The sequence below is a fragment of the Pogona vitticeps genome, chromosome 2 (genome assembly GCF_051106095.1).
Source record: "Pogona vitticeps strain Pit_001003342236 chromosome 2, PviZW2.1, whole genome shotgun sequence".
Taxonomy (NCBI): Eukaryota; Metazoa; Chordata; class Lepidosauria; order Squamata; family Agamidae; genus Pogona; species Pogona vitticeps.
Genome location: NC_135784.1, coordinates 133893712 through 133905980, shown reverse-complemented (window position 1 = coordinate 133905980; position 12269 = coordinate 133893712). Strand labels below are relative to the sequence as shown.

General features: G+C 45.2%; 1 protein-coding gene across 1 annotated transcript in view; it reads left to right on the top strand.

Moving 5' to 3' along the window:
* The first annotated feature begins 425 nt into the window (after window positions 1-425).
* The window catches only part of SPHK1 (sphingosine kinase 1), a 45944-nt gene continuing 34100 nt past the window's right edge, over window positions 426-12269 (top strand). The window contains exon 1 of the mRNA XM_072990486.2: window positions 426-1127. Within this exon, the coding sequence (XP_072846587.2) occupies window positions 644-1127 (484 nt within the window). The 5' untranslated portion in view covers window positions 426-643. The remainder of the gene's footprint in view (window positions 1128-12269) is intronic.

Sequence of the window (12269 nt, the reverse complement as noted above, 5' to 3'; positions counted from 1 at the left end):
TTGGACTCAGTTAATAGTAGTAGTAACAGCAGTAACAAGAGTAGTAATGCAGTAGTAAGAAATAGTGCCAGAGCTTGGAAGAAATGAGCTACAAGTAATGTATCTAGTTGCAACTAATTACTATTTGTGAAAGTGGAGTGCAATTAAGTTACATTTTTAAAAAAGTAGTACAACTGGTGGTTGATGCTGTGTTATCATAGCTACTTCCAAAAGTTTATTTTAAAGGGCATTTCAAGGTGTTTTTTGGGACCCTTGTTGGCAGATATTTTTCAAGTTTCATGCCCTTTTCTTACGAATGCCAAGCCCTCCCCCGGCATATAGCGGGAAGCAAAAGAGAAACACCCAGGAACTTTATCCTCTGGTTGAGGGCGCGACGGGGCGCACCCGAAGTATCATCGGAGAAGCTTGAGGAGCGAGCGAGCGAGCGAGCGGACGGACGGGCGTCGGGTGTCATTCCCGAAAGCGGCCTGCGGGCGGCAGGCGAGAGCAGCGCCCCCCGCGTGTCCATGTCCTCGGCCGCTCGCCTCCGTCGGGCGCTCATTCCAGCCCAGGGAGCGCCGGCAACGGCGGCGGCGGCGGCGGCGGGGGCCGCGGGTGGGTGTCCGGGCTGCGCCCCTCGGTCCGCGTCGCGTCGCGGAGCTCCATGAAGCTGATGGAGGGAGGCTCGTCCCCCGGCGAAGAGGGCGCCCGGCGCGGGGCTGCCACCGGCGGCGGCGGCGGCGAGGACGACGTGCTGCTCTCGGGGCTCTTCGCCTTGGTCCCGGCGCTGAAGCCCAACTACGCCCTGAGCCTCACCGGCGGCGCCGAGCTGCTGATGCGCCGGCAGGACGCGGCGGGGTCGGCGGCGCCCTCCGGCAGCCCCTCGGCGGCGGCGCTGAGCCTCGCGGACTGCATCGGTTGCTACGCTTTTCAAAGCCCCGGAGCCCCGGAGCCGGCGGCCGCCTACTTCACGGTCTTCTGCTACCCCTTCAAGAAGAGCTGGTGGGACTCGGGCCCCTCCCGGCACCGGGTGGCCAAGACCTTCTGCGTCCTCGCCTCGCCGGACCCCGAAGAGAACCGGCGGGTGGCCGAGACCTGGGCCGCCAAGATCCGGGAACTCGCCGCCCCGCCGGACCCCAAACTGGCGGGTGAGTTGCGGAGGGCGCGGGGGGGCGGGGGGGTCAGGGCGGGAAGGCGCCCCCCCCACCCCGGCCCGCCCGGAGACACCTGCGCGCAGAGAGGCGGCCGGGCGCGGGTGCGGCGACCCGGGGTGCCTCCCGTCGTCGGGGTCCTTCCCCATTTACTCCCCGGTAAAGGGAAGGCATGCAGCCTCTGGAGAAGTGGGTGGGTGGATGTGATCCGCCGGAGCGCGCCTTGTGAGACTGTGGCTCGGGTTGACTTGTCTTGTTTTTTCCTGGTGAAATTTCACTTTCTGTGTCTGTCAAAGGGGCATCACCGTGACTTCGTCCCAGGGAGAGAGAAGCCGGGTTTGGGTGGGTTGCAGATCACTTTCTGTAACGGGATCGACCGTGGGAAAGTGACCCTCCAGCTTAAAGTGCCTTTTTCTGTCGGTAGTAGAGAGGAGGGGTCTGGACATCTCTGACTTATAGCATCAAAGGTAGAAAAGGTTGATTTTAAAGACTGCAACTCCCAGAAGCCTCCAGCCACTGATTTGGAGATTTGAGAGCAGTAGGGGAAAAAAGAAACCAAGTTTCCCAAGTTTTGTACCGTAGAAGCCCTGGCTGTCCAAAGGATGTGGGATTCCTTCACAGTATGTGTAGGGATGTTAAAGTGCAGTCGATCTATACAGCCTGTTACGCATAACAACAGTGCTCACATGTGGGTTTTGTGGTGGTCTCTATCGTGAACCTCTGGTTTGTAATTACTAAACATTTGGGCCTTTCCATAAGATGGGATCCTTTAAGTGCAAAGACACATTATATCCTAGTACTGTATCCTGCTATTCATCTCCAACTCAGCTGCTTTGGCTGGTCTGAGAGATGGTCTTGTAGCCAGTGTGAATGAAATAGTTCCAGAACAGTATCTTTCCCTTGTGCAGGGCTGGCCTTACCATGAAGCAGCATGAACTAACTTCTGAGTGTCATGAACAGAAACAGATAGTGGCTATTATTGCAGATTATTACCAGAAACAGTAATATTTCCAGTGTTTTTCTCTCTCATCTGCCTCTGTAACTGAATGGCTTAGGCACCTTAATGTAATTTTAAGGGTGGGGGGGGGCAGTCTGCCTCACATTGTCAAGAGTCTGGAGCCAGCCATGGAGCACAAACACAAAGGCTCAGGTCTTTTTAGGATTCCAGCTGTGCCTAATTTGCCTGGAAACCCTGCCATGTCTCCGAGCATGTTGTTGGGCTCAATCCCTTTGAAGCTTTGCCCTCAAATTAGTAAATCACAAAGTCAGTGGAATTGTATGCGTGAGGACAAAGGGCAAGGAGAAAGAGGGCTTGACCCTCCCCATCAGCAGTTTCCTCCCCACGCATCACCACACTGTAGGCTATCTGAAATAAATCCTCTTCTCCCCCCCTCCATATGTTCATTGTAACTGAATCAACAGCTCTAGCGCTATGTATGTTTCTTGGAAAGTGATCTCCATCAGAATAGAGAGGTGACATATTGGATGAAGCTCAGCAACCTCACCAGGGAATATACACTCTCTCTTCTGGGCTTTCTCCATTTGTTTTTCTGATGCTGCCCATCCACTGTGCAAGTAGTTGTTCTGGAACAAATTGTTTGTAGACTCTCACGTATTGGAATTGATGCGAGGGGGGTGGAATCACTTGCACTTTAACGAACATAAGCATTGCATTGCTGGATCAGCCCAAAGTCCATCTGTTTGGCATCTTGTTCCCAAGAGCAGACAGAGACATTTTAAAGTTTTGACTTCTCCCTGGCATTTCTTATTTCTTCCCACATAAGCTTTGCTTCTGTTCAAAGGCTGGATGCACCGAGCACCATGGAAAAGAAACTGGCTATGCTTCCCTGAATGTTGCTGGGCAGAGCTGTCAGTTCTGATAACCAAATCTTCCCAGCTATAAGGCTTGTGATAAGAAAAGCCTTTGTAAGCACTGGCTTTCTTATTTCTAGATCTTGTGGAAATAAGGCAAGTGGCATCTTGAACCCAGATATTTAACAGTAAGCTCAGTTAGGGATCTGAACTGTACTGTCAGTAGGTGCAGAGCCAGCTTCATGTTGAGAAATCTGCTGTGGAAAGATGTAACCGTGCCAACAGTCCAGGGACATACACATGGTCATTGGTGCAGGGTGAAAATCACACACCATTTTCCAGTGTAAGAATTAGAGGTTGACTACACAGGCGGTTTAGTCCTCTGCTTGGACTGCTGCAGGGATGGGCTGGTGCACGCTTGAAGCTGGTGATCAGAGGATGTCTTTGCTAGAGTGCCCCCCCACCCACCGCCTGGCAACTTTCTGACCCCTGTCAAGGGTCCTCTACGTTTTTCTTATGGGCAGTTTGGATCTAGCACCTGTGATCACTGGAAGGGATTCATAGCAAGCCTGCCTCTTTTGATTGGACAATATTGTGAAGTAGGTATTCCAGAATATTGATAAGTTAATAACTTCTCTTGCTCAGCAGAGGGCAAGAGAAGTAAAAAAAGAAACATTTTGTTTGTGATTTGATGTAGATTATTGCTGATGTGCTACATCAGTTAAATTTTCTTTTTCTTTGTCTCACCTTAAAGGGCTGGTTGAGAAAACCATCTGCAGTCAGATCCATGACAGTGGCTTCAGCTGAAGGCAGTTTCCTGACTGGCCCTTAAAGAGAAAGCAAACCATAAATAGATAGACAGACAGACAGACAGACAGACAGACAGACAGACAGACAGACAGACGTCTGTCTGTCTGTCTGTCTGTCTGTCTGTCTGTCTATCTATCTATCTATTGGCAGGGAGTTTTATATATATATAAAACTCCCTGCCTTCTGCCGAGCAGGAAAAGTTATTAATTTGCAATTTGCCAATATCCTGAAGAACCTTGTGGCGCAGTGGTTAAACTGCTGTACTGCAGCCAAAACTGTGCTCATGACCTGGGGTTCAAGTCCAGGTAGCAGGCTGAAGGTTGACTCAGCTTTCTATCCTTCCGAGGTCGGTAAAATGAGCACCCAGCTCGCTGGGGGGGGGGGCAATGTGTAGCCTGCATAATTAACTTGTAAACTGCCCAGAGAGTGCTTGAAGCGCTAGGGGGTGGTATATAAGCAGCACACTTTGCTGATGTGGCTCTGGATTAATAAGCCCCTTCATAATATTGGCGGAACCCATTTAAGTGAGAACAGTCAGGCTTGATTAGATCATTCTAATCAAGCCCGACCATTCCCAAGTGCCCCACACTAACTCACTCCCTGCTGCTATTGTAGTCATATTGTTGTTGAGCATGAGTGAGAATGAACTGAAGAGGTGGATGCTCAGTATATGAAGCTGGGAGGAGTGGAGTGGAAAGCCGAGACATGCTTCTCCTAGAGGACTGTGAGCGTGTGTTTGTAGAGAAGTGCAAACCGCGCATGTGCCAGTAGCCTTTGAGGAGACATGATCTGCCCTCTGTTACCATAGGAAAAATAGCTGGGCAGTCCTCAGCAGAAAATTCTGGATGCTAGATTTGTGGTCTGGGAGTAGTATGTTGCTCAACAGGCAGCCTCACGTTGTCCAAGCCTGTTGTTGTTTCTGCCGGTGACATTGGCTACGATGACGCCTCCTGGTCCACAATGTAAACCTGTTGGGCAAGGCAAGCCTGCGTAGCTTTTTAGAGGTTGCAGGTGCCCCTCCCAATATTTATTCTGCCGTTGTTCCATGTGACTTTATGATCCCAAGCATCGTCTCTGTCAAACACATACACACCCCGATGAAGTCATTTTCGTACATGTGTAGGAGAACTAGGAATTCCTGAACTAGGCTCCTAAGTTAACTAAAAGTTGATGTGTATTTATGTGATCACTGTTTGGCAGTTTGGATAATCAGGAAAAAAAAAATCTGTGTAGTCTGAGTCACCCCAGAAACCAGTTAAAGGTCACATTTATTTTCCAGACTGCAACTATTCTCAAAAGTGTGACAATGGCTCATTATTTTGGCTGTCTCAGCAAATTCATTTCTTGCAGAATACTATATCTGTAAAAAATCTCTTTTAACTTCTTTATCGTAACTTTCAGAACTGCTATTTAGGGAAAAGAAGTGGAAGCCACACACTGCAAAATTAGACCAGCACCAACAGGCGACAGCTCAGACACAGTCTTGTCCCAGGGCTGTTTTCGTGATGACTACATGCTGTCTCATTGTTGTTCTGAATGTTGTTCAGTCATGGGACTGTATAATGGGCAGCCACAGCAACCTTACTGAGGTTCAGATTCCTAATACCTTTATGGCTGTATTGGTTCCAGGCTATTGAGACAGACCACTGTAATGTAGCAGACCCCACCCCGCCATTGCATCTACACAGCTGTTAAATGTATAGGAAACTTAATAACTGAAAGGTTAGCTGTCGTTGGTTTCAAGAACTTAAATAATGAAGGGGAAGCTGTGCTGGACATAAAGCACATTCCAAAATCCATGCTGCAATAACATCTAATTTTTGTTGTGCTCTCAAGTCGTTTTGGACTTACAGCAGTCCTAATACGAGGTATCCTTTGTGTGTAGTTGGAGCACAGGGTTGAATGACAGTGAGGCTGATGAATTTTTCAAGATGTCTGAGTGATATTTGGTCAGATGTCGTATTATAACCCCCTAACTGCTTGTCCTACATCTTGCCTCAGTGTTTAGAGCTACTCCACTTCTGAGTTTGTCATTTCCAGAGTAAAACATTTTGTCGTCGTCTGACTAAAAATGTCCCATTCCGGCCCAATTTAGTTCGCTCACATACATTACTGCAATGCTTAAATGTTCCATTTCTTGCTTTATGGTTTCCAGTTTACGTTGATTCATGGTTGTTATGTTCCAACTGTATGTGTTTTGAAGTACAGCAAACTGGACTTTGCTTTTATGCCTGCCAATCTCTAGAAGTTGTTCTGACTTTATTCTTGTTGTGTCATTAGTGACAGTGCTATTTGTACGTGTCCTTTGCTCGTCCCCAGGAGCTGATTGATTGCCTTCCGACCTAGGAGTCTCATCTTTCAACATTATCTCTTGTTTAATTTTAGATTGCCTCATCATAGGCTTTTCAAGGTAAAAAAAAATATTTAGCAGGGATTGACTATTGCCTTCTTCTATGCGGTGCTAAAACAAAAAGTTAGGTTATTGTCACTGCCATGGTCTGTGAAAGATCCTCCGCCAGCTTCAGCTTGAAGTACTCCTGCTTCCCAGTAATTGCTTTTCCAAAGTTTTTCCACCCCACCACCATTGGAACGCTCCACTTTTTTTCTGCTGATGTGGCCATTACTCCTGAAGAGGGTGGACTTTGGAGTCTCAGCTTGGACCGTTCCTCCTTGGATGACCCTGCTAAGAATCTCATCTCATCCTAGAGTCTAACCTCCTGACAGTGTGGCTCTCAGCTTTTCTGGCACACTCAGGCCCACCTACTACTCCTTACCACATTAAGATGTGTGCACATTCAGTAGTTTTAGGCCACCTAAAAAGGCACCAAACTTTCTACATGGATGCAAAATAAAAAAAAATTACATGGCAAGTTCCGTCTCCAATCAATACTGGGATTGTCACACGTATTAGTTTTGTAAGAGATGACTGCATAAAACTGCTTCGGCATGTGAAAGGGGAAAAAACACAGAAAAAAATTGTGGCACCTTAAATAATTTTGTTTTTACTTTTGGTTCAAAATTCCTGTTTTGTTTTTCTTATAGACACTGATTAAAGCGTGTCTTCTTTTGTATCTCTCTTGTTCTCAGCTCTGAATTTTTAAAAAGGTGCTCTTTAAAGATTTGTTCTCCCTTTTGTCAGGTTCTCCCCGTTACTGTAGTTATTACGTGGGAACCTAACAAACAGCCCACTAGAAAGCCTGAGAGCTTGGCTACATAGCTTTGCTGGAGTGAGCTGAACTGGACTAAACAGGGTTGCTAGGAGGTCTAGTATGCCATTTGGTGTAATCCTCACATCCAAATGGCATTTGAACCTATTTCATCCACACCAGCTCACTGTAACTTTGCCAGTATCCTGAAGTGACCTAAGAAGAGAGCCACTTCAGGATACTAGCAAATTAAACAATGCTAGGGAGGGACTGAAGAAGTAAGGTTATTTTTTTAAAAAAAAATCGTGTATGCACTTAATCACTTTACAAAATAAAAGAGAAATGGAAAACTTCCTTCAGGTAGTAGGAGGGGGCAGAAGGGAGCAACAAAGAGACAAGCAAACAAAATCTCCCTTGATGCTCCCTCCTGCCTGCTGGAGGAAGTTTTCTATTTCTTTTTTTTCTTAAGTTATTTGGGACATGTGTGTTATCCTAATGCACTTTTAAAAAATTCACTCCCTTAGCCCCTCCACAGAGCTGAGAAAGTGTTTAATTTGTCAATAACCTTAAGTGGCTTTCTTATTAAATCATTCCATGATACTAGTAAACTAATAGAGGAAAGCTCACTTTTGGTTAATTTCCAGCAATTGCATGCAATCCTACCCACACCCAAAAAAGTAGAGGCCCCTGACAGAGACCAGAAAGGCTCAGGTAGAACTGCTTTGGAGGCAGGCTGGTTCACTCCAGCAAAGATGTTGTCTGATCACTCTATGTAGGAGCAAACCAGTCTGTTCTGTAGCAAACCAAACAGCAGACTAAATGCCTGCATAGTCACCTCCCTCACCCCATACGTTTGGTTTATCTAGCACAGGCTGGCCATGTGCCCCATGGTTCCAGACTGGAGAAGTTTCAGCCCTACCTGGAGCATTATAGCCCAGCCCCAATTATTGTTAGCTATTTTTTCTAATTCGTGTTCACTCACCAATCAATGGCACTTACGAAGGAGTTCACTCACCAAGTCCCCACTGATTAAGAGGCTTTCTGTAGTGCAACGTATGACATTAAGCAAGAGGATTGTACCAAATGCACATCTCAGATTTTGAGAAATATGCATCTCAACCTATAGAGTGGCAAAGTGGAAAAAAACAAGATCAAGTTTCCTTTATGTTTTATAGTTCTGTGAAAAAGAGTTCCAGTTGACTTGCATGACAGGTGCCACCTGCTGAAATTTCCTCTTTAGCACAGATAAGATTATGGGAGCCCTGCCCTCTTTGAAAGATGAGATCATCTTAGAACCAACATAGCTGAGTTCTCAGAAGTGTCCCAGGTGCACATATTAACACCCGACATTTAATGATACTGTGAGGGAGAAGGGGAGGTTGGGAATACGGTTGCCATCTGACCACAGACAAAATGGTCTAGCAGGCTCCGATGCTTTCAAAAGCCACCTGATATGCAAAAATCAGTAGATGGTGCTTTTGATGCACGGAGGTAGATATTGCCATTGTCCGTACCTCTTGCTGCAGTTAGTGGCACGGTTACTAGGAATGGTTTTAAACGCCGGTAGCACTAGTTAATAGGGTTTATTTGTTTACGTATTGGTTTGATTTGCATAATGCCTTTCTCTCAGAACTGGAATGCAAAGACACCTTGCGTTCCAGTTATAACTGAATTATAATTATAATTGAATTATAATTCAGTTTAAAAACAGGGATGCCAACATTCTCTCGACCGTGGTGTTCTCCGTGAACCTTTTTCTTGTCATGCATGGCCGATACAAAAAGTAGGACAAACTTTGGGATTTCTGCTTACCCTGTAGTTGTTACAGGAACCTCCACCTTCTCAGAAAACAAAACAAAACAAAAAGTAGCCCTTTGAGCTGAAGGGAAGGAATATATAGATGTGATGACAATGCCCTGATAATGACTTGAGGAAAGCAGAGTCTGTACTATAATATTGAGCAAGCTCAGTTGTCAACATGAGGAGCAGTTGTTCAGGTGTTGCATACACCCACGTTGTACCCACATAGTAGCCTTCAGAAGGACTGGGGTACCTCCTAACAGCTGTATAGATGAGGGCATTTTGAGGGGCCTTTGTCATACCACAATGATAAAGGGACCTGAAACTTTGCACTTTAGCCACACAAGTGCAAAAAGATGCAAGAACCCCGATGCTGAAATACTTTCTGTGATATAGGGTAGTACAGCCTCAAAAGGAGAGAAACATACAGTATTTCTGGGATGCAAACACAAAGCAGTCCATTTGCTCCCACACCAACACCAAGGGAGTCCACTCACAGTGTTTTCAGGGTTGGGTTTCACATCATTAGTCTGAGTCTCAAAGGATCTCTCCCAGTATGGTGCTAAGCTTATGTGCAGGCCTTCCATGACTGCATTCCGCCTATAAGGTTGGGACAATCAAATGTATCCCTTGTACACATGAAACATTATCCTCTCCTGTATGGAGAGAGTACCGTTTGTTTAGCAGGCTCCAGGTTGACAGTTTCCAACAAATGTACGTTAATTGTTTATCCTGGGAAGTAAGATACTTTCATAGAATCATAGAATGATAAAATAATTATTGGTGTTGGAAGGGGCCTATTAAGCCATCGAGTCCAAACCCTTGCTCAATGCAGAAATCCAAATCAAAGTAGATCTGACAGGTGGTTGTCTAATTGTCTTTTGAATGCCTCCAGCATTGGAGCACTCACCACCTCCCAAGGTACAGTAACTGGTTCCCTTATTGTACTGCTCTAACAGTTAAGATGTTTTTCCTTTTGTTCAGCCTAAATCTTGGGGCACTATGTCAAGAGCTTTGCTGAAATCAAGATATATTACGTCTACACCATTCCCACTATCTCCCAGGGAGGTTAATCAACCAAAACATGAAATAAGATTCGTCGCTAGGATTTGTTCCTGACAAATCTATGTTGGCTTCAAGTTATTACTGTATTATTTTCAAGGTGCTTGCAGTTAGCACTTCGTAATCTGCTGCAGAATTTTCTCTGGGATTGATGTGAAGGTTGACTGGTCTGTAGTTCTCCAGTTCCTCCTTTTTGAAATGAGGTACAATGTTAGCCTTCTTCCACCCATCGGTCACTTCCTGATTTAAAGGAAATAATAGAAAACAGTTCTGAGGGTTCTTCAGACAGGCCCTTCAATAATCTTGGATTCAGTTAATCTGGCCCTGGAGGTCTGAACTCACTCAAAGTAATAAAATACTCCTTGACTGTTTATCAATCTCAAGGTGCAGTTCTATTCACTCCCTTTGTACTTCATATTTCCCTGGAGGGTCATAGACTGTCATTTGGTAGAAGACCAGCCTGAAGTATGAATTCAGTCCTTCTGCCTTTTCTTGGTTATCTGTCATCATTTCCCCATTTCATTGAGTAGCCGGGCCAATGTTTCTTTCCTCCCTCTTTTGCTAGGCACATACCTGAAGAATGCTTTTTTGTTGCTTTTAGCATCTCTTGCTAACTTCAGCTCATTCTCAGCTTTTGCCTTCCAAACGCCATCCCTGTAATTTTTTTGGTACTGCTCTGTACTCTTCCTTTGTGGCTTGGCTTTCTTTCCATTTCCTATACATGTTGTTTATTGTTGTTTTGTTTTGTTTTAAGGTCCTCTCTGAGCTTTTTATGAGATAACATTGATCTTTTCTGTTGTCTTTCACCTTTTTTTCTTGTTTGTATTTATTGTTTATAATTATGCTTTTGGAATTTCCTTTTCAAGAAACTCCCATCCATCTTGGATTCCTTTTCCTGTTAGGATCTCCTGCCACAGGACCTTACTCATCATTTTTCAGAGTTTATTAAAAATTGACTTTCCTTCTGCTTATATGAACAGCTACACTCTGATTTTATTTCCTTTGAAATCAAGAACTCAAGGAGAATATGGTCACTTCCCCCCTCCCATGTCCCTTTCCTGCCATTTCTTGTACCAAGCCATCTCTGTTGGTAAGAATCATGTCAAGGATAGCTATTCCTCTAGTTTCCCTGGGTTTGACATGTCAGTTTCTCATTCTGCATAATGTGTCTGCCTGCTGCAATCAGAGGTTTTTAATCTCCTGGTGGCTAGTGCTTTCTGCAAGATGCAGAAGATTGTGCAATCCAGAATGTTTTTTTTTAAAAATATTCTTCTTTGGATGGATTTGGGGTGAAGGGTTACACTGTATATGTAACAAAATCAGTCTTCCTTAATCAATAAAGAAGCACCTCCTTTCAGCATATTCAACACTTATGTTAACTACTTAATTGACTAAACACTGCAGCTCTAATGGAGTTTGGAATGAGGCGGGCAGAAATTCCATGCCTTCTGGATTTAGGATCAGGTTCTCCATTTTAAGACAAAATACAGATTCCTTTCAGTCTGTGCTGGAAATATTAGTCAGAATCCCTGCTCATCAGCATTATCAGTCACCCGTGGATCTATCTTGTGACACAAACACACGCCACAGAGCTAGGCGGAGGGATTTGAAAATCATGTGATTGTTTTGAGCAATGTGTCTGGGATTCATGATGTGGTGACTCCACATCTTTTTCTCTCCATGTGTCTGTTTCCACTGATCGCACATGAGGTGGGGGCAGATACAGGGCTGGCTTTTGACCCAACTCCTGGAGTCTAAAAAAAACTGGGTCTTTCCAGCCCTTTCTCTGCTTACCTGCCCACTTCCTCCTGATGCTGTTTTGTGCTACTGCTTCTCCTTCTGTGAGAGACCTTCTAGCAGCGAGGAAAAAGCAAGCGAGTGGATGTTAACAGAGAGTGACACACACAGCACGCCAGGGCAGCTGATGCTCTGCTCTTGAAACATTGTCTTGTAATCCCACTCCTGATGTGACAGGGGGTGAAGGGGAGGGGCAAGCCCGTAAGAGACAACTTCTTCTGTTGGTTGTTTTGTCCACAGAAAAATGGGAGTTTGATCTCTTAAGGCATGAAACCTGCTGGCACACGTCTATGGTTTGCTTTTCCTAAGCCTCATGCCCCATGCAGAATCTTTCTTGTTATTTGTTAACAGTTCCCCTGCCCCAATAGTCACCTGCAGTGATTGCTCTCTCTTTGATCTACAACATTTTGGCCTATTTTACAGAAACTGGTTAGAAATTCAGGATTCTTTTAGAAGGATAATAGTCAATAAAGTCAACAACCTTATTATGTGTGCTTTTGTGAATGAAAATTGGCATGTAATATCACTTCAGAGAAGACAGAGCAATACACCAGCAAACATGAATGCAGCTTATGCTTTGCATGGAGATCCTACCCCCACCCCTCTCGTTGGTATATGTTTTCCTACTGGTGTGCTTCCTCCTGGCAAATAGCATTGCAGAATTTTGAATTTCTGGTAAAAATCTTTTTTGCTAGACAACAGAAATACAGAG